This window comes from Rhinolophus sinicus, chromosome 3 (assembly GCF_057876585.1).
Source record: "Rhinolophus sinicus isolate RSI-liver-muscle chromosome 3, RSI-T2T, whole genome shotgun sequence".
In the NCBI taxonomy this organism is placed as follows: domain Eukaryota; kingdom Metazoa; phylum Chordata; class Mammalia; order Chiroptera; family Rhinolophidae; genus Rhinolophus; species Rhinolophus sinicus.
Genome location: NC_142503.1, coordinates 178,960,519 through 178,987,455, shown reverse-complemented (window position 1 = coordinate 178,987,455; position 26,937 = coordinate 178,960,519). Strand labels below are relative to the sequence as shown.

The 26,937-nt window shown below is 39.9% G+C and overlaps 1 protein-coding gene across 14 annotated transcripts in view; it reads right to left on the bottom strand.

Annotated features, from left to right (window-relative positions):
* TTLL5 (tubulin tyrosine ligase like 5) overlaps positions 1-26,937 on the bottom strand; it is a 241,367-nt gene that overhangs the window by 206,295 nt on the left and 8,135 nt on the right. For all 14 annotated transcript variants that reach the window (XR_012494588.2, XM_074327187.2, XM_074327192.2 and 11 more), the window contains exons 4-8: positions 18,686-18,768; positions 17,233-17,339; positions 15,217-15,347; positions 8,822-8,904; positions 179-248 (exon numbers count right to left, since the gene is read on the bottom strand). Coding sequence is in view for 13 of the 14 variants with exons in the window: in XM_074327187.2 (XP_074183288.2) it covers positions 179-248; positions 8,822-8,904; positions 15,217-15,347; positions 17,233-17,339; positions 18,686-18,768 (474 nt within the window). In the remaining variant the exon portion in view is untranslated. The remainder of the gene's footprint in view (positions 1-178; positions 249-8,821; positions 8,905-15,216; positions 15,348-17,232; positions 17,340-18,685; positions 18,769-26,937) is intronic.

Sequence of the window (26,937 nt, the reverse complement as noted above, 5' to 3'; positions counted from 1 at the left end):
ATTTCATCTTCAAAATAATCCCACGAGATAGGGAAGGAACCAGCCTCATCTCTAAAGCCACAGTTTCCAAGAATTTCATATCAGCTTAATAAAGATTTACTAGAGAAGACTATGAAAATGTTTTAAAAAATTTAGCAACAACTAGCCCAGTCCAGTCAAGGGTCAAATCACAACTCACCATCGATGAGGAGGGGGTTGTTGATGTACCGGGAGACCAGGATGTTCTCTTCCAGGGAAATCTGGTTTGGCTATTGTGTAAAGACAGAGAACAAAAGTACTACAAAAATGCCAAGGAACCCGATCTTACTTACAATAAAGGAGCAAAGTTGTTAATCTTTGAGAAACAATAATGTAGAAAACTAAAACTCAAAGTTTTCCTCCAAGCTACCCATATATATATCAATTGGCCACATAACACACCACTTCCATAAACACTGTAGGTATCCAATTACAGTAGGGGAAAAAATAAATTTATACAGCATCTCTCACATAATAAATAAAGCCTAAACAGCCTTAAAGATTTATATACATGATATTAAATAGTTATATGCTAAGAAAATGAAAGCTACTTAAAAATAAATAAAACCTTGCTTTCTCTCAGATGTAAAATAGCAAGCAAATTTTAAAATACTACCATTATTCTTAAAGGAAAGCTTTCCTCAAGTTGCTTAGAGAACTTAGATCCTTCCCCTGTGAAATGGAATGGATGTTTCATTGATGCATTCAATGGTACCTGCTATGCCACTGTATGGAAAGGCCAAACCAGATATTTAAAAAAAGTTTTCAATGAAAAAGGAGTGGTTTTTACAATACATAATTATGAGTATTGTTGGATACTGTATAAGGCACAGGGGAGACAGTGATGAAGATAACAGATATAAATAATCCTTGCCCTCACAAAGCTTAATCCCTACTCCCAAAGAGTTCAGTATTAAGGTAGAGGGACAGCAAATTATATAATTTAAAAGAATACAAAGGAGCATATCTGCAAGTACAAGATGAAAGCCTGCAAAGTAAAAGAGCAAACTAGTTAAGTGGGACCAGTCAGGAAAGGCTTGTCCTGGAAGATGGAAGAGTAGGTGCGGAAGTGAATGTTAAACATACGGAGGAAAGGAAAGGAGGCCATCAGGGGAAGACGGCATGCACAAAGCCCAGTAGAACAGAGACTGGGCAGATTCATAGGCCTGGGGCTAAAAGACTGAATTAGGAAATAATGAAAGTTATGGTTAGACAATTAGGAGGGAGGGACCCCAATGGTAAAGGGATTTGAAACCCTGGCAAGGCAGTTTAGGTTGAACATGGTGGGAAGCAGGAAATTATCGTGGATTCTTAATTAAGTAAATAGTAATATTAAAATATCTGGAATAGAACAACTCTGTGTGAGATTAGATTAAGACAGAGAAGTCAACTGGAAGTCACCACAATCCATATAAGACTAAAGGACTCCAAAAGGGAAGTGGCGATAATAATAAGTGTGATGATAATAGCTACAGTAGCATGGACAGGAATAATAATTAATTAACATTTGTATCAAAAAATAAAACTTAATAAATGTATTGAACATTTGCTATGCATTGTTCTAATTCTTCACAAGTACTATTTCGTTTAATCCTCACCCAAATCCATGAGGTAGGCATATCACCATCTAAATACTAGACATGAGGAAAGTCAGAGAGGGTTAGGAACCTGCTCAAAGTCACACAGCTACTAAGTAATAGAGCAGCATTTGAAACCAGGCAATCTGCCTCAGAGGCTGTGCTTTGAAGCACTATTAACATCTTCACCCAAAGTTCTGAACTAAAAATCATTATCCCCCAAATTCAAAAGTTTGTCTTTATAGTAATGCATTTGCTATCCCAAACATTACAGTTATCATCACATATGGATAATTTTCTGACCCATAACATTATACACAACCACGATGAGCAGCTCCAGCTCATTTCCCACTGCTGCTATCTCAGACTTGGAGCACAACTTCCACACCCCTTCTCTACGCATCACATGAACACTATGACATCAGTACTGATTCATACTAATGCACTCAGCCACCCACACCACTTCCTGACCCCCTTACATTTGTTGATCAGTTTCTCACAAGTACTATCTCCATTCTGAGTCAGCTTAGTAAGGATTGATGCAATCACACTACAAAGCAGTAAGCTGCAGGCTGTGTTCCAAACCTAAAATTAAACAACTGCAGCTCTCTTCCTGCTGAATACGACTTATGGGCTACAATAGATCCATGACTACACAACTTTCCTGAATACGCTGGTAACGGGCTTCCCTCCATGACACATCTAATGTCCATGGTCATTTCCTCTTTCCTTCTGCAGCACACACATGTCCTTTGAGTTATGCATAACATAATCTCTTACACTATTCAGGGAACTTTAATATTTTTCAATGGTCTGCACTTCTCATTTTTCTCTGCATTAGGAATTTAGTTGTAAGCTCATAGAAGAATAGTTTGGGTATAGTTTCTTTGTATATTGTTATATATTGATAAGAAACTAATGAAAGTTTTTGATATCTTCAAGCCTGTTTCCTTTTCATCAATCCCCAGTTAACTCATTTTATATGATTTCTATTCCAAGCTCAAAGTATGTGAATCTGGATTATCGGAAAAGTTGGAAATATATCTATTTTTCTACCTGGACTGTACGAGTAAAGCTCATGGTATCAGTTAAGTTATTGTAAGACAGAATGGTACAGTGGTTAAGAGCTTATGCTCTGGAATCAGTTAGACCTGAGTTACAATCTTGACTGTGCCACCTACTAAGGAAATAACAGTAATTACCTCATAGGGTTCTTATAAAGGCTAAATAAGATTATATTTGGAAGGCACAGTGGTAGGCACATAGTAAATGCTCAAGAAATATTAGTTGTCATTATTACTGCAAACTCAATAGGATCTATGTGGTTCCGGTTACGAAGTACTGTAACTCAGCAGCATGCATCACATCACGCTCTGCGCCTGCGGAGCAGGGCACTGAGTTCTAACATGCCTACGAATGAGGAGAGAGTCCCTGTTCCTCAAAAGGTTTCAAGGAGTGGCAGCGACTGGCACACAGCTGGGACTCCCTAAGTATTTGCTGAACGCTTAGAAAAAAGAGAGCATATAAGATGACAACATATAAGCAACCAGAAACAAGAAAGCTGTACAAAATTATATTCACAAGTACAGGAGTGAATAGAGTGACTTAAAATCCCACGGAAACTATGAATGTTGTATTTACCATGGATAATGTGTCAGACAAGCAAGGATGACTAAATACGACGTCTATAATCAAATTCATACCCTAATCGGAAAACACCAGATCTTTCCCCTCCTGTATTTGAATAAACTAAATTGGGAAAATATGGCATTCAGTAACGATTACTGAAGGAGCTGGATCAAACACGACTCTGTTCCTGTATGATGTATTTCTAGAGTTAAAGAGCACATTAGTGAGAGGCTACGTTAGCCAATCGGCGAGATGCTTCCATCTGTAAGAACTCACACTTCTTTTCAGTATTACATAAAAGTATTGCTTTTTCTATCCTTTATCCTGTTCTCGTAATGGTAAAAGTTGCTATTTGCAGATATTTTCCAAAAGGTTATGCCTATTATTGGGAATGTTTAATAGGAGGCCCTCTCACTGCAGCAGGAAGACAGGGAAAGATGTTTTCGTGTGGCCCTCACACCTAACTCTGCCCCCCACCCCCACCCTCACAACACCCCTCACCCACTCCTGTTAGTTCTGATCACAGACCCTTCGCCTGAGCATTCCCTCCCCCTACCTCTCAAATCTAAAAGGAAAGCAGGCAGCAGCCTTGGAAAGAGTTACTTCATCCAGTTGGCTAATGGGTCACATATTCCATGGGAAAGGATCCAGGTATGGAAAAGAGGGAATGGTTAGGCCTTGTGTGTAAGGAGAGAGAGAAGAGTATTATTAACTACATGGTTTGTAGGTCTGGGTAAAAGGTGATAAAATTCCAGTTTTAGAGTGAAATGGGAATATTTTCCCATTATGTCCACATGTTGCCAGCTCCCCTGGTGCCTGCTGGCATCTTCCCAGGCTTCTGTCTGGCACCTCCACCAAATACCTCAAAGAATCAGACTCATTCCAAAGCTTCTATGAGGGGAAGGGGGACCAAGGGTCCAGCCAAGTGCTTTGATCTATGCAGGGGGTCTCCAGGGATTCAGCCCAGGGAGAGGTGGGAGGGAGTAGGAGGGCCTGCCAAATGCATTCTCTCAAGACTTGTCACCCCCTTTATGAGACTCAGCATCCAGGGAAGAGTCAGGGCACGGGGTTCTCAGCCCCACCGAGGAAAGTTTAACTTTTCTATTCTTTATGATGTTGGTTTTAAAATAACAAATCACTAGGGCAAAAGAGCATTCCAAAAGAAAAAAGTCCCAGATGAGCTGGGAATAGATCCTATTCTTTTTGACTCATGTCTAAGAAAATAAAAAGCAAACTTGTACCACAGTTGACTTTCAATAGCAATTCCATTTGGCAGCTAAAACCCAAACCCAAATTAGTACCGTCCATGAGATTCAAACAACACTGGAGCTCCTGGCATGGAGCTGAAAGAAAAGCTGTCGGACAGGAGCCTGCACGCCAAGGTCAGAAAAGAGACAAGGAAAGAGAGATCCAAGGCATCTGACCAGGGCCTTCTGTCTCAAGAGACCCAGAGTGAAAGGCTCCAGAGTGACCAGGATCAGGTAATAGGACTCGTAGCCTGGGCCTGTGGCTGTAGTAGTTGCTATAGCAGAACCAGATCCTATATGAGGTTGGACAATTAAGTTCGCGAACTCACCCTAGAAAAATTGCTACATACCTCATTGCTGAATATCACTATGGTCACCTTCGAAGTACTCCCCTTGGGTAGCTATGCACTGATGCCAGTGCCTAGTCCACCTTCGAAGCAATTTTGGAACTCTTTTTCTGGAATGGCCGTCAGAGCTGTCATCGTATTACCCTTGATGTCCTGAATGTCATCAAAATGTCTTCCTTTCAATGTTTCCTTTATCTTCGGGTAAAGAAAGAAGTCATTGGGGGCCAGATCAGGTGAACAGGGAGGGTGTTCCAACACAGTTATTTGTTTACTGGCTCAAAACTCCCTCACAGACAGTGCCGTGTGAGCTGGTGCATTGTCGTGATGCAAGAGCCATGAATTTTTGGAGAAAAATTCAGGATGTTTTCGTCTTTTTCATGCAGCTTTTTCAGTACTTCCAAGTAGTAAACTTGATTAACTATTTGTCCAGTTGGTACAGATTCATAATGAATAATCCCACTGATATCAAAAAAGGTTAGCAACATCATTTTGACTCTTGATTTGGACTGACAGAACTTTTTTGGTTGTGGAAAAATGGCTGACTTCCATTGTGCACTTTGATGCTTTGTTTCAGGGTCATATTGGTCCACCCATGTTTCATCACCAGTGATAACACGAACCAAAACATTGTCTTGCCTCTCCAACAGGTCTTGGCAAACTTGGACTCTCGTTTGCTTTTGTTCATCAGTGAGTTCCTTCAGGACTATTTTTGCACACACCTTTGTCATGCCAAGATTTTCAGTTAAGATGTTCCTGTTTCTCTATCGCTGTTTACTTGATCTGCTATGCTTCTCTCAGTCAGCCGACGATTTTGACACACAATTCGACATAGTTTTGCAATGTTTTCGTCAGTTCTGCTCGTTACTGGCTGCCCTGACCTCTCTTCATCAGTGAAGCGTTCTCTCCCCTCAGAAAAACGTTTAATCCATTTGTACACTGCCGTTTTCTTCATGGCATTATCCCCATAAACTTAGACTAACATGTCCCTGATTTCACTTCCTCTCTTGCCAAGTTTAACAAGAAATTTAATATTTGCTCGTTGCTCTAATTCAAGCTCAGGCATTCTCGCGACAGCACGCAAAAACACGCAACAACAATAATGAACGCCACTCAGCAAGACACCGCCACACGTTGACACGAACACAGCTGTGAGTCACTGATATACCAAGGCTATGAAACCTTACCGAGCTGTTTGTACAGTGCCGCCAATGTAAGTGCATGCTGGCAAGTTCACGAAGTTAATTTTAAGGACTCGTATGTTTTCAGCACAAAAGGTGTGGCCATCTTCTTTGTAATACAGTTTTCAGTCCAGACTGAATTTAAGGATTTTCCAAAGTGAAAGACCCCTCAGAAAGTTATTAATAGCTTCTGCACATGTAGGAAATAGCTCAGACAGACCATGTGAAAAGAGAAGAGGGGGACTTAAGATGGAGTCCTGACCATACACACAACATATCTACCTTTCTCCCTCTTCCCTTTCAGAGTCCCACTGGAAGGACAGAGAAGATATTTGTAAAAGAATGAAATGATAACAAGGCTAGAAAGCAGTTAAAGAAGCCAACCACAGACCAAAAGTTTAAGGAAATCCTTTAAGATCGAAAGCAGATAGGAATAGGTTGAGAAAACAGAGCACAGGAAGCCCCTGCCCAGAATATCAGAGGTGAGAGTGATCTTCCAAGGAGGCCTCTGAGAAGTTCCAAGCTGGTAGGGAACGCACATGAGGAGCAGGAGTGGGCCAAGGAACAAGCATCAGACTGATAATTACCACACAGCATATGGAGTAGTGAGGCCAGGGGGTCTTCCCCGACACCCAAAGCTCTGCCCTCAGGATAAAATCCTAAGGATGACCCTGGGGAGGACATCTTGTGTGAGTGCAGGGATCTGAAACAAGGTTGGAACTTAAGGCCACTCTATCCCTCAACAGACACAACAGAGAAAAGAGAGGAAAGGTGGCACTGCCCAAAAGAGAAATCACCCAAATCTCCCTCGGGCTCCATGATAAGGCCTGCTCTATTTTGGCAACGGGGAAGGAAGAGGCATGCTCCTCACCCACATCCACTAAGGTGCAGGCTGACAGTCACAACATGCTTTGTCCTGGCCCAGATCTCACGGCCAGCCTCCTGTCCAGGCAGAAGCTAGCAGGGAATCCACACCACACAACAGTAGGAGAAACCCAGGCCAGCAGTCAATTTCAATCAGTCTAGTCTTTTGTTCATAAATGTGACTCCATACACATAAGGTCACTGACATTGAGAAATCCCAACAGCAGGAAAAATGACCACTCCAAGAGAAGTTACCAAACAAAAGAGAACTTTAAAAGACTTTCAGCTGGTATCCTCAGAAAGACCAGGAGACAAACTGCATCCATTAAGTAACAATAGGCTACTACCAAAAACAAACAAACAAATAAAGCAAATGGGAAAATAAGAATTTCTGGAAACTATGACAGCCAATATAGAAATACAATAGATGGAATGAATAATAAAATGAATAGAGTTCAAGCTGGTGATCCAGAAGACAAAGATGGGGAAAAAGAATGTAAAATGAGAGAAAAGTTGACAGGAAGGAAAGACCCAGAATGCCTCAGAAAGGAATTCTAGAAGCAGAAACGAACACCAAAAAAATAGACAATTTTCCCTGAACTAAAGAAAAACACTAGTTACCACAGTGAAAGGGCCAACCAAATGTCTAGGAGAAATGAAAAAAGACGTAGGCTGAAATATTGGATAAATTTCAGAATTCCAATGCTGTGAAGTTTCTACTGAGTTTAAACTTTTTACTCAACTTATAGATAAAGCAAAGAAATTGAAGGGAATGTAAATGTTATGAACCTTTAAAATATAAAAATAATAAAAAGTAATCAAACTCAGAGATGGAATGTGAGAAAAAGGGAGGGTAGGAGGTGATGTGAGCGCATAAATATCAAACTGGGAATTAACAAACAATGCAAAGTTGAGAAAAGAAACATAAATCAACTATATTAGGTTACTACTGCATTTCCCCCAAAAAAAGACCTAGCCGGACCATCAGCTCTAATGCATCTTTTGGAGCAAAAATTAATATAAGACCCGGTCTTATATTATATAAGACTGGGTCTTGTATAATAATATAATATAATATAATATAATATAATATAATATAATATAATGTATATTATGTTATATTATAACATTATATTATATTATATATAATTACATAATATAACATAATGTATATTATGTTATATTATAACATTATATTATATTATATATAATTACATAACATTATATTACATTATATTACATTATATTATAGTATATTATATTAGACTGGGTCTTATATTGTATTAAAATAAGACCAGGTCTTATATTAATTTTTGCTCCAAAAGATGCATTAGAGCTGATGGTCCAGCTAGGTCTTATTTTGGGGGAAACACAGTAACTACTGTTGAAAGTCTAGGGAATAAGACTGGGGTTGGGATTTGATTTCATTTATTCTGTATACATAATCAACTTCAAAACAACTTTTAATGAGGATTTTACACAGAATCAAGATACTGATGACTTGAAAAAAGAGGAGGATGAGGAGGAGGCAGCCAGGGAGGGAGGAGCAGTGGATGCCACACCAAACTAAAGTTAACTTACTTGATGGCTTTGAGGACAGAAACCCAGTTTTGCTCACAATAAAAACTAAATATACATGCTACCAATTGATGCTTCGTGCTAAGGAATTATTAACATGACAGTATGCTGAAAGCACACATGGTACCTCTTCTCTGCTGACACCGAAGGCTGTCCTCCCCTAAAATTTGGTCAAGTAACTTCTCAGCCATAGAGTAACTGTCGTCATGAAAGGAGGTTACTGCCAGTAGCAACTCATACCCACCCTCAACTCATACTTCTGAATGCAGATTTCAGAAGGGAACAGCTGCGCTTAACGAAAGGGCACTGTACTAGTAGCGAGGACAAGGGGTGAAACACGGAAGAACAAAAAGGAGGGAGGTTGCCATGTGCTGGATACTTACATTGTTGATCAGGTAGACACCCCGTCCCCTAGAAGAGGCCACTGGTTTTACTATCCAAGGTCCCCGATCCTTTGAATATGAATCTGCTCAAAATATTGGGAGATAAAAAGGGGGAGAGACAAAGAGAAAGAAGGGACATGAGTTTATCAACTTAAATTAACAATGGTTATTTACTCAGGTACCCAAAGAATTTTCCAAATTTCTAAGTGGAGGGCAGCAGCTCAAGTAATCTGTATTTTTGGACTAGCCTTAAAAATTAAAACAAAAACAGAGACAGAAGAGATAGAGAGGGAGGGAGGGTGGGAAGAAGGAGGAGGGGGGAAGAGACAAAAAAAAAAAAAAGAGGGAGGAGAAAGAGAAGGAGGAGACAGCAAAATGACAGCAAATACTACCTAATATATTTCTGCCACCATTTCCCCTCTTGAATGAGACAATGAAAACAAAGTAAGACAAATATCTGGCTGTTAGCCTATCACTGTCACAAACAACCTTCATGAATCTTCAAGTTTCCTCGTTAACTAAAAGGACCTCCAGAGGCTCACACTGCAGTGACAATGTGTCAAATGCCAGACCTCCTAATATGGTCACTTTCCTTAAGCAATTTCTCTGAGCTTATAGGAAAAAAATCACCTAATATCAAACAATGTGCAAGCGAAGAGGAAAAACAATAATTTAGCAGTGAGTAAAAGGTGCCCTTGACTTGTTCCTTTCCCAGGTTCAGGTTTACACCTTAAATACCTTTGGATCATGGGAAGAGAAACCACACTGACTCCCAGAGGTTTGCCGAGGGCTCTGCCTTCCACTTAGGGAAGGTCAGAGGACCCGAGAGAGAAGCAGGAACAAAGGACTCTCCCGCTGGTATGAGCCAAACTGTCTTTTCAAGGGCTCCCGACAGGCACTTGACGTGGTCAGTGCCACAGCCCATTTCACCAGGAGGAGAAAAAGAAGGTCTCCTTGTCCATTCTCCCCTGTCTTCTGCTTTTTCCCTTGATGCAACCTAACAGAATCAGGAAAATGAAACCGCCACCCAGAATTTAAAACGCTATCGGCAATTCCACTTCTAGAAATGTATCCCCTAGTTCTACTCACACATGTGTGAAATGCTGTATGTACAAGATTATTCAATGCTGTGTAATAATATCAAAAGCTGTCCGCTATATTACATCTGTGTGAGGGGCCGGCAAACTTTTTTGTAAAAACCCAGATAATAAATAGTTGAGGCTTTGCAGGCCATGCGGTCTCTGTTGCAACTATTCACCTGTGCCTTTGTAGCTCCAAAGCAGCCATAAACAGTGTAAACAAAGGGGCAGGCTGTGTTCCAATAAAACTTCATTTATGGACACTGAATTTCCATGTATGATCTCCACATGCCACAAAATTTTATTCTTCTTTTTTGTTTCAACCATTTAAAAATATAAAAACCATTTTTAGCTCATGGGATGCATAAAAACAGGCAGAAGACCAGCTTTGATCCAAGGGCTGCAGTTTGCAGGCACCTGATCTACATAATGGAATATTAAGCAGACACACAAAATGGGAAGGTCATTAATGGACAGATAGGGAATGATCGCAAAGATAAGCTGTTCACTGAAAAACAGGGAAGTGGAGGGCAGTGTGTACGGTCTGCTCCCATCTGTTCGCATACACACAAGCTACATGCTAGTAAATGCAGGGACTGTCTCTAGAAAGATACGTAAAAAAACTGGGAACACTGATCACCTCTGGGGAGGAGAACTAGTTGTCTAAGGAAAAGAGGAGAAAGGAAAATTTTCACTGATCATTGTCTTGTACCATGGGACTATATTCCCTTTCAAAAAATATAATAATTTTAAAGTCCTGCTATAGATGACATTTATAGTTACATAAAACAAATTAAATCTTTATACAGTGAAGCCACTGAATATATGTATGTGTATACAGTTTATATATATTTTTTCATTGTGTCATTTTTCCCCAGATTCTGAGGAAACAATGGATTGAGTACAGATGACGCTATTAATAATAAAAGAAAACAAAAAAATTATAAATGTTCTAACCTTCGTTCATTCAACAGTTCTAAGTACCCAATCCATGCCAATTGGTTTGCTAGGTGATTGATCCATGTCAATCAGTTTCACGCAGGAGTGAAAAACACAGTCTTTGCCCTCACGGAGATCAGACTGGCAGAACAGGCAGACACTGATCAAGTAACTACAGACACAGTGAGAGTTACAAGGAGGAAGCGCCACATGCTGTAGGAATGCCTGCGAAAACGACCAAACCTATCAGGAGACACTAGAAAACTCTCAGAAGCAGATGTAGAAAACTCTCGTTTCAGAGAAAGGAGTATCTAGCTAAATGGAATGTTTGACACCTAACATGTTTAATAAGTCTTACTTTGAACCAGCCTTATCAGAAGTTTCTGCTTCTTCTGGTGCTTCACTTTTATCATGTTCTTGAAATTCTAAGTACCAAAAAAATTGTCTTCCATGCTAGGCTTTTCTCCTTGTTATATTTCAGAACAAAGATTTTCTTTTTTTTCCCCTAAAAATGTGGGTAGGAAACCAGAAAAGTCCGAGGCATAGGCAAGGCCAAGAGCTCGGCAGCCGTTGGGGATGAAGGGCTGCTAGACGGTCTGCGATTCTTTCTAGTGTCTCCCAGGCCCTACAGTGGCAGCCCGTTCAGCGCAATGAAAAGAGCACTGAACCAGGAATACAAAGACGTGAGTCTGAATTCTGGCTTTTACACCACAGGTAATTTGCTTAAACTAGCCAGTCTCATCTTTAAAACGAGCTCTCTTAGAATTCCAATATTAGGATTCTATAAATTTGCTGATTGCTTTGAAATCCACTCAGGTGTAATTAACTGGCTGACATCAAAATTTTGCCCATTCCTTAGAATTATTTCTCAGTCTCTCTTGCAAGTAAAGATGGCCATAGGACACAAGTCTGGCCAATGAGAAGTAAACAGAAACCTGCTGGGGTTTGGAGTGGGGAAGTTTGCTTTTCTGATACTGTTGCCTTCCTGCTGAGAAAGCTGTCCACCGGCAGGAAAGTGGCTGGAGTTGGCACGAGATTGTTCTTTAGGGTCACAGACCTCCAAGTGTATCACATACTGTAACTGGCAACAGTGCCCAGGAGTCTGGGAAGATCTATGCCAGGTATTCCAACCCCACACTCATAACTGGCAGTATCCAGGCTTTCACATCTCTTGAGGTAGCGGCTGATCTCTGGGCTAGATCTCTACAGAGATGGATTTAAGGTCTTCTCTTAGTAGAACAAAAAGCCATAAACTCACAAGCTCCATCTTGGCTGGTATCTCCAGTGTTTTCAGGCAATACTCACATCCGTTCCTTGTGAGTTCCCTTTCAAAGGCCCTTCACAAGCTATTCCCATCCCTTTCTGCGCCTCTCAGACACGCAAACCCATCCCTACGCCCTTCATTCCTGTCATGTGATCTCATCACCCTCCTCGCCAAGAAGACTGGGATTTGTAACATACGAGGTCTGACAACTAAGTTCGCGAACTTAATCGTCAGACCTTGTTAACCCACTCACTTGCTTTCTTCTACTTCTGAAATTTTATCTGAGTCATCACTTAACCTTCCTTTTCTTTTTTCCTTCTTTTAAGAAAAAGACATGCCCACCTCCTTCCTAAAGCTTACCCTTCCACTGGGCTCTTGATTTAACCCTCTGCTGCCTCCCCAGGGACCTCATTCCCTTGCTCATACCTTCGAGCTCACCTCCACTCTGATTTCTCGGTGGTACTGCCTCTCGTAATTTTTCCTTCCCTCACCTGCAACTTCTAGCATCTATATTTCTGGCCAGAACTGAAAACTGCCTTTACAACTGCCTGCAAAACGTGGGTGCCTGGGGACACGTCAAATCCAAAGCTGATCCAAAATGTAAACTCCTCCTTCCCCTTTAACACGCTTCCGTTGCGTTCCTGGTTACACTCCCTGGATGAGGACTTAATGCTCCTCCAGCTTCTCAGACACACGCTCGCAGCCAGTTAGTGAACCTCATTTACTCTGCCATCCTTCCCACCCTGGCTGCTACCTCAGCACAGTTACACTTCTCACCTGGGTCACTCAGCCACCTTCAAAGTGAACACTGCACTTCCCTGCTCCCTCCAACTCATTTCATGCAGTCATTTGTCTAAAGACCAGCCTGTTCACCTCCCTTTCCTTCTCAAAAATCTCTTATTGCCCACACGCAAGTAACCACTGGAAAGTCAGGAACACAAGAGTCAAGAAGAAAATGGAATTTCCAAGTTAAAACATGCTATAGGTGGACACCAAAGGAAAAGACGATACTTTCTGAAGAAGTCTCTTTGAAAGAGGGAGGGGTAGGAATAGACGGATTTCTCCCCTAATGTGTAAACTTAGCAACACAATTAACCTAATGATGCTGGATTTCTCCCCAGTGGATTTAAGTTTAGAGGTCACGAACACCTGGCAACTGGCAAAGAATGACTGGTATGCTGGCAAGATGGAAACCAAGAAGATTCCTCTTTACACGTCTTCCCTGTCCTCCCTCTTCACAAACACAGTCCCTGCTGGGCCCTTTGCATGGCAACAGCAATGAGCGGTTTGCTTGGGAGAGTGAGGAAGCCCATTTGCCTGTAACAACCACCCTGGGGCTAAATGTGGCGGCTTTGGATTGTCACTGTATTAACTATATGTGTTCTATTGACCTTTTGAATTCATTTTTGTTAAAAGCAGAACACATGCGAGTTTGAATAATAAGCTGAAAGACAGGTCAGGCTTGAGCTTACAGAGAAACCCTAAGTCTATCCAATCATCTAGAATGAGCTTCCCCAGCCTTTCACCTGCCTCCAAAGGGTGGGAAGAACCGAAGAAGCGACAGCAGAGGAGAAAGGGAACTTTCAACTTAGATGCCTTTAGTCTTTATAGGAAATTATTCCAAACTTTAATTTCTCATTAGGACTCCAACACCAGGAGGAGTCATTTGGGGAACAGTTCTACATTGCCGACATGTTAGTTGAAGCATTTTTATGCTACAGTATTATGTTGGCTTATTACGTAATTTTACTTTTATTATGCAATGATATATCTCAACATAACTTGAAATAGGAAATAATATTGAACATTTATTAAGCACCTATAGACACCATTCCAAGTGCTTTCCATGTATGAGCCTACTGAAACACCCTAACAACACTCCAAAGTCAGCCGTGGTTTGGAGGCAAGTTGTTTTTAGAAGTCCCTTTTTACAGGGGAGAAAGCTATGGCACAGAGAGGTTGAAGGAGCTTGGCTAAAGTCACATAACGAAAATTCTTCACTACAAATTTTCAGTTTTGAGTGCACTGCAGCCTTTTAACTTAATTCATCTAACAATCTACTGTGACCCATTTCAGAGCCCTCTGTGGGAAAATACTGAACTGTTAACCTATGGTCCCAGTGGGACCAACAAGTGCTATTATCAGTGGTGCAGAGCACGGCCTCTGAAGCCAAACTGCCGGGTTTGAACTCCAATCCCACCATTTGCAAGCTGCATGTGGAAAGTTCCCTAACCTCTCTGTACCTTAGTCTCCTCACCTATAAAACTGGGAATTTTAATAGCACCCACCTCAGAGCAGAGGCACCACTTAGAAGAGGCCTAACAGGAAGGAAATGTTCATTAAGTGCTGTTAGCTATTATTACTACTATTTAGGTCTCACAAAAGACGTGCCTCACACCTTCTCTGTGCACTGAGCCGAGAGTCAGGCTCTGCCCCATGAGGAAAGCCTGAAATAGCTCATCTCCTCTGTTGAGACCTGGGGAGGTACGTTCACTTCCAGGCAAAAGAAATAAGAAGCCCACTGACCCCTGGATGCAGGCCACTTGTCCCTATCTAGTTTTACCAGCAATACAGCTGACATGTAGATCCCTATTTGGCTCCCACGTGTATTTTTCACTTAGTCTGAACTCCAAGGAGAGAGTGACTCACTGGTACCTCTGAACCCTAACACCAAAGATGCATAATAATACTTCTACTTCCAAGAACATAAGTCACACAGGTCCAGAAACCAAAGTGACAGGAATATTCCCTAAATGTTAAAAGGAAAAGAGACACCCAAAAAGGGTGCATAGGTAGTTTATATGCAGAAGTATATACATCCTTATATGGATATTAACTCTTGTCAATGAGAAGAGACTTTCTATATTAAGAATATGTTTATATTGCACGAGTGTCCTTACATAAATAACACTGGCAGACTTACTCAGAATAAACATACAGGTACACAGTCAGGATAAAAATAGCTTTAAAGGTATCTCTGCAGCTGTTTCACGAATGAAACAATTTTTGAAGGATTTGGAAAGCCCTGACTGGTTACTGCCTTGAGGCAGCCCTTGGAGTAAGTCCACCCAAGTCCAGTTGCTGGCGTTGGGCGCTCTCAGTCAAGCACTTACTACAGAATTCCGCGTACTCAGCTGGCAGCAGGAAGGTCTGAGGGAGGATGTGGAAAGCCTTGAATCCATGCGTATGCTGCATTCGAATGATGTTTTTATATAGTCGGTCCTTCCGGGTTAGTTCATACGACCTAAAAATCATAGAAGTAGTCCCATTTCAGAAAACTCCAACTCAGAGGTCTTCCAGTGTTATCCCATCCTCAAGAGTTCCCAGTTCTGAAGCAGTTACTGAGGACAGCAGCACATGCCACATCTATCACTTTGTCAACCTCAAAGGTTTATTCATCATTTTCATGGAATGGATTTCTTTGGTCAGATTTATTCCTAATGAATAAATTAAGGTGTAATTTACGTACAGTAAAATTTGCCATTTTTAGAGTATAATTCTATGAATGTGAACAAACACATACAACTGTGTAACCACCACCACCACAATCGACATATAGATGAGTTCCAACATCCCAAAAAGTCACCTCAAGTCCCTCTGTGGTCACCTTCTGTGGAACACCCTTCAGTCACCTCCAGGCCCTGGCAAACGGTCATCTGTTTCCTGTCCCTATGTGGCCTTTTCCAGAAAGTCAAATGAAGGGAACCAATCATACGGCATGTATCCTTTGGAGACTGGCTTCTTTCACCGATTATAACACAACTGAGGTTTAGCCTTGCTGTTGCGTGTATCAGTACTTCATTCCCTTTTACGGGTCAGCAGTCATCCATTATTTGCGTGTAACGGTTTGTTTATCTACTCACCAGGTGAAGGATATATGAGCTGTTTCCAGTTTTTGAAGATTATGAATAAAGTTACTGTAAGCATTTGTGTACAGGTTTTTATATGAACATAGGCTTTTATAAGTTTTTGTGTGAACATACATTTTCATCTCTCAGGCAGTGGGATTGCTGGGTTTAATAAGCTTGTTTAATAAGTAGTATTAGTTATCTATTGCTGCCTAATAAAATTATTCTAAAACATAGCACCTGAAAATAACAATAAACATTTTCTATCTCACACAGTTTCTGTGGGCCAGGAGGAATGTGGGACTGGCAGAGCACGGTAGCTCTCTTTTGGGGTTTCTCATGAGGTTACAAGAGGTCGGCCAGGGCTGCAGTCATCAGGCTTGACAGGGGCTGGAGGACCCACTTTTGAGATAGCTCACTCACATGGGGCTGGCTGTTGGCAGGAAGCTTCAGTTCTCTCCATGTGAATTTTTCCATCAGGCTGACTGAATGACACAGTGTCACTTCTGCCACATTCTATTATTTAGCAGTCAGTCACTTAAGTCCAGTCCACATTCAAAAACCAAGAAATTAAGCTCAATCTTTTGAAGGCAATGTCAAGGAATGTGTGGACACATTTTAAAACCATCACATAAGTATGTGTTTAACTTTATAAGAAATTGCCAAATTGTTATCCTAAGTGGCTGAACCATTTTGCATTTCCCACAGCAAACTTTTAGATTTCCGGTTACACTGCATCCTGACCAGCACTTGGTGTTGTCTGCTTTTTTTGTTTGTTTTTAGCCCTTCTAATAGGTATGTAGTAGCCCGCATGTTTTAATTTGGATTTCACTAATGACTACTGACGTTCAACGTCTTTTCATGTGCATCTTTTCATATCCTTATATCTTCTTTGGTGAAGTATCTGTTCAAATATTTTGCCCATTTTGAAAAACAGTGTTGTTTATTATTGAGTTTTAACAGTTTATCATATATTGTGGATATAAATTCTTTACCAGATATGTGTTTTACAAATATTTTCTCCCAGTCTCTAGCTTGTCTTTCCATTTTTTTAACAGTGTCTTTCAAAGAATAGACATATTAAATTTTGATGAGGTGCAATTTATCCGTATTTTTCTCTTATGGATTATGCTTTTATTGTTATATCTAAGAACTCTTTACCTAATCTAAGGTCATAAAGATTTTCTCCTATGTTTTCTTCTATAAGTTTAGGTTTTACATTTAAATCTATGATAATGTCAGGTACCCTTCAATAGAGCAAAGTAGCTACCGGAGCATTACCTGGGAAAGTGATTAACCTTTTGTGCTTCAGAGAGGGTGCGAAGTAAGAAGGGCTTCAGGTGGGATCCTGTCCACATTAGGTTATAGTCAGTGCTGCTTGGGTGAACCTGAGGGCAGATAAAAAGACGAGGTAAAAAACATCAGACAGAGCCCCTCTCCACGAAGAGCGAAGAGCGATGGCAGAAAAGGCCATAGAGATTTTACATCCACAAAGTACTCACGGGGTGGCCCAGTTAGTAGGTGAGCCTAGCAAAACAAAAGTTGAATACAGAGAACATGGGGATAATCAAATTTAAAGAATGAGAGAGTTGGGCAAAGCCCAAATGCAAAAAGTAGAATAAATTAATCCTTCTACAAAAGTCCATGATGTCTCTTAATATTCTTGCATATAAAAGCATGAGAAGAGGGCCCATGTCCAAAACTCCCTTTTCAGAGTGCCCTGACGTTCTTGCAGATGCTGGGAATAAAGTACTGATCAGAACTAAAAACTTCTAGTAGCAAACCAACTTAGAATCCATCCCTTCATTCATAGGCACTCACTTGTCCATTCATTCAACAATTATGTATTCTATGCCTATGATGTGATAGGCGCCATATTAAGCCCTGGAGCTAAAAAGAGCAGTAAGACAGGATATAAACTGGTATCAGAAATTCCTCAAAATGTCTATTTCAGACCTCAACATAGGGTAAGGAGCTAGCAACCAGACCTGCATCAACTGTCTCAAAATATCTACAGTGGAAGTCTGTGCAACATCGTTGCCATCCCTTTTGATGTCAACATCCCAATTTCCCCAATTTTCTTTGGGAATAACATATCCCTTGGTTTTAAAGGACCTGCTGATGACCCACCCCACCCCACCCTTACTCCAAGGAGTGAATCCATGACCCAACCTGGGCGAGTCACTCTATCTCCGGAATGTGACTCCTGAGTGGAGAAAGGCACAAGGATGTTGAATGGAGTCGAGTCACTTCCATGGCACGGCCCTGAAGAAATGGTTCTGAAGATGTCTGTTCCCAAATCCCCTGTGCTGTCCTGGTCTCTCTCCTTCCAAAGGCCTGCCTTTCAGCTTTTCCTCTGACTCTGCTAGCCATCTTGTGTACATTTTTCCCACAAACCTCTTTGGTTTCAGTTAGGCAGAGTCTGTTTTTGTTGCTTGCAATCAAAGAACCTTAACTGGGTAACAGACAATTCTTTATGGGTAACTCTGGCTCTAGCCCAAGACTAAAAACATAGCAAGAAAAATATCTTTTTTACAAAAAAAAATCATGTGAAAATGTTTTCCATGAATTGCAAGGAGAAACTGGTAAGGCCACTCAAATTCAATGCAAGTTCTGCATCATCACTACACATTGGTCCCATGTACTTCTAGAGTTTGCACTGTTAACTAACCGTCAGGTGGCTAAGATTTTCAGCTTTTGGACAGATCAGGTGAGGTAGTAAAAATGAGCTTACTTCATGAAATCCATGCGCTGTCAGAATGCTGCGTACCAGGCGACTGTCTGTTCTCACAATTTTGTAAGACAAATGATAACGCTCTAAAGAAAACCACAGAATCAAGTTCAGTAACCAGGAAGTTAACTGTCGAGACAGATAAACTCTAAGACGGTATCTTTCTTAATTATACTCAATAACATTATATTGCTACTGTTACGCTACTAAAAGGAAAGCTTGTGGATTATTTTGGACCAAGGGTTCTTAGCCTGAGATTTGTTGGGGGTTACTAAGCATGAAGGGAAAATGACATCGTTGTTTTTATCAATTTCTAGTTGAAATTTAATATTACCTTCAATTAGGAATGTAGGCAACAAAGCAGAGTAGTATTAGCAGTACCTGGACCCTGCCACCAATAGATATCAGGTATTTTATTTTATAGTTATTACAGTTATCTCAAAATCTCACTTATTCTCACAGTACTTAAAAATTATGGAAGTTGAGGGGGGTTGACACAGTTACTTCATTTTCCTGTGTGAGGGATATAAATGATAAATGTCTAACTATTACATTGTTTTGTGCACCTGAAACTAATTAAAAAAAAAAAAAAGGAAGGAAAAAAAAATTATGGAAGTTAACAACAGACCTACCACTAGATTGTTGTTTAATGCACTAATAAAAAGGCATGTGTCAAATTTGGGGTTTGAAAAATATCTTGATAACTATATTTCAATACAATTGTTTTCTTTGTAGTCATAGTCATATGTAAATTTTTTTATACACTTAAAAAACATTATTCCAAAAAGAGACCCATAGGCATCTCCACACTGCCAATAGGGTCCACTGCACCGAAAAGACTAAGAACCCTGCTCTAGAGAGCCCTCTGTGTGCAATAACGCTGGTTACCAGTGTCTTAGACCAGAGGTGATAAACTGGTGACCTGAGGACCAAAACCAATCTGCAGACATGGTTTGTTCATTCCGCATTGCACTTTAAAAATAAAATTGAGGGGCGGCCGGTTGGCTCAGTTAGTCAGAGCATAGTGCTCATAACATCAAGGTCGCCGGTTTGATTCCCACATGGCCAGTGAGCTGCGCCCTCCACAACTAGACTGAAAACAGCAACTTGACTTGGAGCTGATGGGTCCTGGAAAAACACACTGTTCCCCAATATTCACCAATTTTTTTGAAAAGTTGAATTTATTGCTAACTTTTTGAAATTGGAGGAATTCATGTAAAAATGTTGATTCCTGGGCTTCTCTGGAAAACCCTGGGCTCTCTCTCCATGTGGCGTGGCAAGAGTCACCTGCAGCAATGCAGGTACTCCCTCCAGGACAGGCCCGCCCAGTTCGGCACAGTCCCCACCAGGCCTGCTGCTCTCATTCACATTTCCTGCCTGGCCCCTGTAAGCGTTCTGTGCTTGTGAGCCCTGTCTAAGAGGAAAGTATGCAATCATGTGTGATGTCTATATATCCTGGAAGACTAACATTTACTCTGGCTCATTAAATTCAACCTCTTTCTATGCATCACTACAAATTGCTTGAAAAAGTTAGCTAAGAATTCTACAGAACAATTTTTTTAAAGGACTGCATATCGCCCTTTTTCTTAGGCGATACATGCTGAATAAAGTCTTTAGGCATAAAGCATTTGAACTAATTCTCAAATGGTGGTGAGAGAGAGAAACAAATATGGCAAAATGTTAATAATTGGTGAATGTAGGAAAAGAGTATACATGTGTTCACTGTAGTAGTCTTAAAACTTAGACAAATGAAAGAAAATCAGGTCTTTTCATTGTGATAGCTGTGATCGCGACCTCTCCATTTTTGCAAACAGCCAAAACATCATCAGCTGCTGGAGACCAGGACTGTGCCCGCCTCTGTGCCCGTTCTGCACTGCTCTCCTCGCAGTACAGGCTACAGGGAAGGTCATCTGCAAGGTGTGCGGAAAAATAAAGAATGATTGATTAGACGGGACTGGGGGAGACGGGGAAATAAGAGAACAAGTATGTCTCAGAAACCAAACTGCCATGGTTCGAATTCTGGTTCTACTACCACCTGGCTGTCATCCTGAATGAGTTACTTCATTTTTCTATGCTCAATTTCCTCACCTGCAAAATGGGGTTGATAACAAAGATACTGACCTTGTATGGTAAGTGTAAGCACTAAATCAGTTAATACATATAAAGCTTTTAGAATAGTAGTTGATACATAACAAAAAAATGTCATGTAGTAAAAGAGTAAATACATAGTAAAATAACTATTAATACATAGTATCACACATAGTAAATTATATTTTATATAGCAAATTAAAAAAATAAAAATGCTATTAATATGCTTCCTCCTACTTCTAATATAGAAGAAAAATGTAAGCATCACTGTGTTGTCACACAGCATCCTAACCGTTTGTCCCTACCATCCTTTCCTTAGGGAAAGAGGGTTGCGGGGTTGTCCCTCTTAGGGGTTGAGTTTATAGGTTTCCTCTCTTGGTCCCAGTATGTTGGGTCTGCAGTCAAAGACGAGTAAGTTTCCTCAAGGGAGGGATGACTTAAGCCAGACGGGACCCCGAGGACCCCCATGAGTTAGCTTCTGAAACTAGGAGGGATGCCCCTCCTCCAATGTTTTCTGGAAGCTGCTGACGCATGCTTCAAATGTCCAGCACCCTATTGTGCTAAGGAACGTTAATTGAGCGAAACTACCTCGCTCCCGCTTAGCTCATGGGATAATTGCTCTGAGAGACCTGCTCCCCCAGGGATTGTATACACCGCACCTTGGTCATGCGGGGACAGCATGCACAGGTTGCTTTGGTACAATATGATTGGGTATTGGAAATATGCAAATTGTATTAGTGGTGTAAGAGTTTTACAGACCCTGCCCAGAATCATGTGATGCCTATTGTAAAAAAGCAATAAATACCCACAACGACCCGATTCGGGGCTCCAGTCTCTTGAGGCTGTGAGTCCCTTGGTTCTCTGTGGTTTCTCTGCATTCTGAGTCTCTGGTCTCTTTATTTCTATAATAGACTTTAGCCCTTGCCGCCTCCCTCGCTTTCCCCACTGCTTGTGTTGTGCAGGTCGCAACATCACTACGCTCAGTGGCAGACCTGATTCTCACCGTATGTCAGTAGTAAGCAGTGACTGACTCCTTCTAATCCAAACCTACGAACTATAACCCAACTCAGATACATCGAACATGTTTCAAAAGAGAAGTGCAAACAAGGCAGGGTGGGATGATATAAGAACAGCCATTGTGACTACTGGGATTTTAATGCACATTCATGTTCTGTGTAGAATGGCCCGGCACCAATGATGCTGATTACCAGTATGTATTAGACCAGAGGCCATCAATTGGTGACCTAAGGGCCAAATCCAGCCTACAGACATGGTTTGTTCATTACTTGTGGTGTTTTAAATATAAAATTGAATTAGTTGATAACCTTTTAAAATCGGAATTCATATAACCTTTTAAAATCGGAACAATTCATATAACAACCTAGATTTCTGGGCTTCTCTTGAAAAAACCTGGTAACCCTAAGCTCTCTCTCCCCTGGCAAGAGTCAAATGGAGACTTGCAACTGTAAACTGAATTTGTCCACCTGTCCAAGAACCACCTTGCCTATGTTTTCTTCCTATAAAAACAGGAGGTAGGGCCTGGTTTTTCTTGACTAAATGCAAACTGCCAAACATCCAATATCAGAGCCTCTAAACCACACTGCATCAATTCCACCATGAGACTGTAGAATTTCCTCTTCTCCAACCACCTACATGCATCTCAGGAGGCAACTAGATGTGCTAGGACCCCTCGCAAGATCCAGGAATGACTGTAGCAGAGCAAAAAAAATACAAGGAACCAATAATCTGACTGTCAACACTGAAGCATCTAGGGAATAGTGAAGTGACGTAGGGGTTTAGTCAAAAATAGCGTGGGAAACCAGAATGAAGATAAAATGGATGTTTTTGACTTTGAGAAGACAAGAATAACCCCTTCAACGGCTACATAGTATGGCTTGCCTTACAGTCTGAAAACTACAAGTGCACTACGGACTATGGTGGTCGTTAGCCACGTGTCACTGTGCACTTGAAATGTGACGAGTGTGACAGAGTAACAGAATTTTTTATTTTATTTAATTATGTAAATTTAAAAACTGATACTCGATCCAATTATTGGAAAACTTGTTTAGAATAACTTGAGCATGTGAATTTACTTTTTCAACTATAACACTTACGAAATCTAAATACAGATTAAGTACTCCCACTGAAAATTTTACACCATATGGAGATGTAAGTATAAAACACACAATGGATGTGAACTATCTTAATGATTTTTTTTATACTGAGTAATGTGGAAATGATATTTTGGATTAAATAAAATATATTGTTAAAATTAATTTCACCTATTTCTGTCGACTTTTTAAAATAAGGCCACTGGGAAATTACATACACAGCTTGCATCCTATTTCTATTGGGCAGTGCTAGTCTATACAAATGCAAACTTATGACACTGACACATTCAGAGACAATTTATAAAATTATACTTCATTTTAGGAAAAGATTACTTTAAACTGAAAACATCTCTGTTGCCTCTAAAATGCAATCCTATTTACTTGTTCAAAGTACACACAATTTTGAAAAAAACAAGAATACAGTGAGAAAAAATGTATTCCTAGAATATTTAACAAAGCATATGAAACCGTATTGTACCAAAAATATTAACAGTGAATTCAATGAAACATTTACTAGATAACAGAAGAAACAAGGCTGGCATCTAATATGAGATCAACAGAAGAAAACTAATGCCCTAGATACACCTCTCAAGGGGATTTAACCACAGGATTATGATCTCAACAGATCTATGTCAGCTATTTAAGAGAGCAAAAAGGAAAAAGATAGATCGAGTGTTTAAAAATTCAGAAATCTGAGGCAGCAACTAGCAAAAGTCATTCGAATTGCTCTTTACATACAAGAAGGTGAAAAAAGTTAGTAAATCTCAAGGAATTGGGAAGATACAGAAAATTCAAAAACAGAGTTTGAGAAATAAGTTTAGTGGCTTTTTCTTTAATCACAGGAATGCATAAAGGGAAAAAAAACAAAGACTTAAAGGTTCTAAAAAAGTGATTGCATGAATAATGGGATGGCAACATTGATACCAATTTCCAACAAATGTTAGGTATTCTAAAGAAAAGAGAAGCGTCTGCCTATGGCCATGGAATACATAGATTAATTTATGTGACAAGCACGCCAAAAGTAGTATGTTTTGTATGTGTGTGTGTGTGTGGGGGGGTTATTTACTTCTGTTATTTTCAAGTTCACCGTTGATGTTTCGACTCAAGTCATATTTAGGAATTTCTCAGCAAATGTTAGCAAATCTTCAGTTGCTCAGGATTCGAGAATATAAATGAACCAAGTCCCTTTAAGTGGTAACACAGCAATTTGCTGAGGGGATTAGAACACAATGGACCCCTGGGGAGGGAGGAGGATTCAAATCCCAGAAGCAGGTGCTCACCATCTTTTGAACTCCTGGGGGCTTATTACAGAACAAGGACAAATCTTAAAGTCATTTCAAAGCAGAGCAGATATTATTCAACAAGTAGAGTAAGTTTTGAGGGTGTGCTATGTGCCAAGCATTAAACGATAACACTGACTTCTCACAGTGCCTGCAAAATAGGTATTATTACTGACAATGAGTTAAGATGGCTTTACTGGTGAATTTTATCAAACATTTAAAGAATTAACACCAGTCCTTCTCAAATCCTTCCAAAGAGGAAGAGGGATCTCATTCTATGAGGTCAGCATTATCCTGATACCAAAGCCAGATCAAGGCATCACAAGAAAACTACCGACCGATCGATATCCCTTATAAACATAAATGCAAAAACTCTCAACAAAATACAAGCAAACCAAATCCAGTAGCACATTAAAAGGATTATACATATGACCGAGTAGGATTTATCTCAGGCACACCGGGTGGTTCAACATGCAAAAGTCAATCAGTGCAATACACCACATTAATACAATGAAGGAAACAAAACACAGAATCATCTCAATCGATGTAGAAAAAAATCCAACACCCTTACATGACAAAAACTCTCAACAAAAGAATAGAGGGGGACTTCCTCAACATGATAAAGGGTATTTTGAAGCAACCACAGCTAACATTGTACTGAACGGTGAAAGACTGAAAGCTTTCCCCCTAAGATCAGGAACAAGACAAAGATGGCCACTTTCGCCACTTCTATTCAACACTTTACTGGAAGTTCTAGTCAGAGTAATTAGGCAAGGAAAAGAAACAAAAGGCATCCAAGTTAGTAAGGAAGAAGTAGAAATGATCTCTATTTGCAGATGACGTGATCCTGTATGCAGTCCAAAACAATCCCCCCCACCCCCGCAACAATACACACACACAGACTATTAGAGCTAACAAATGAGTTCACCAAGGTTTCAGGATACGAGATCAATATGCAAAAATCAACTGCATTTCTACACATTGGCAACGAACAACCCAAAAATTAAAATGAGAAAAAAATTCCATTTAGAGTATCAATTAAGAATAAAATATTTAGGAATAAATTTAATCAAGGAGCTACAAGACTTGTACACTGAAAAATATAAAACACTGCTGAAAGAAATTAAAGAAGATCTAAATAAATGGAAAGACATTCCTTGTTCATGAACTGGAAGGCTTAATATTAAGATGGCAACACTACCAAAAGCAATTTACAGATTCAATGCACTCTTTATCAAAGCTGATCCTAAAATTTATATGGGATTGCAAGAGACCCTGAATAGAAACAAACACACACACACACCAATCTTGGAAAAAAAGAACAAAGTTAGAGAATTCACACTTCCCAATTTCAAAATTTAGTACAAATGCACAGTAATCAAAACAATATGGTACTGGAACATACAGATCAACGGAATATTAAAAGTCCAGAAATAAACCAGTGCACCTATGGCCAACTGATTTTCAACAATACCAAGACTATTCAATAGGGTAAGAATAGTCTCTTCAACTAATTTCACTGGGACAACTAGATATCCACATGCAAAAGAATGAGGATAAACCCTTATCTCACACTCTGTAAAAAAAATTAAGACCATTTAGCTCAAATATAAGAGCTTAAACTATAAAACTCTTAAAAGAAAGCATAGGGATTATGACCTTGGATTTGACAACAGTTTCTTAAATATGACACCAAAAGAACAAAAGCAAAAAAAGAAACAGTTTCTTAAATATGACACCAAAAGAACAAAAGCAAAAAAAGAAACAGTTTCTTAAATATGACACCAAAAGAACAAAAGCAACAAAAGAAAAAATAGATAAACTAGACATGTCCAAAATGACAACCTTTTGCTCATGAAAGAATACTAACAACAGAGTGAAAAGCCAAACCACAGACCAGGAAAAAATATTTGTAAATCATATATCTGATAAGGGTCTAGTATCCAGAATGTATAAAGAACTCTTATACCCAACAACAAAAATATAAACAACTCAATTAAAAAATAGGCAAAGGCCTTGAATAGACGTTTTTCCAGTGAAGATACACAAATGGCCAATAAGTACACAAAAAGATGCTCAATGTCATTAGTCATTAAGAAAATGCAAATCAAAACCACAATAAGTTACCACTTCACACCCACTAGTATAGCTATAATCTAAAAAATAGAAAATAACAAGCGTTAGTGAGGATGTGCAGAAATTAGAACGCTCATGAATTGTTGGTAGTAACATAAAATGGCACGGTCACCATGGAAAACACTTTGGCAGCGCCTTAATAAGTTAAATATAGAATTACCATAGGACCTAGCAATCCCATTCTTAGGTATATATCCAAAAGAATTGAAAACAGGTGTTCAAACAAAAACTTGTACGTGAATGTTCATAGTAGCACTATTTACAATAACCAAAAGGTAGAAACAACCATTCATCAACTGATGAATGGAAAACAAAATGTGGTACATCTATACAATGGAATATTACTCAGCCATAAAAAGAAATGAAGTACTGATACATGCTACAACGTGGGTGACCCTTAAAACATTATGCTAAGCGAAAGAAGGCAAACACAAAAAAAACACATATTGTATGAGTCCATTTATATGAAATATCCTGAATAGGCAAATCCACAGAGACAGAAAGTAGATTACGAGTTGCCAGGGGTTGGGCAGTGACTACTTAATGGGTACAGGGTTTACCTCTGGGATGATAAAAGTGTTCAGGAACTAGATAGTAGTGATGGCTACACAACATTGTGAAGGCACTAATTGCCACTGAA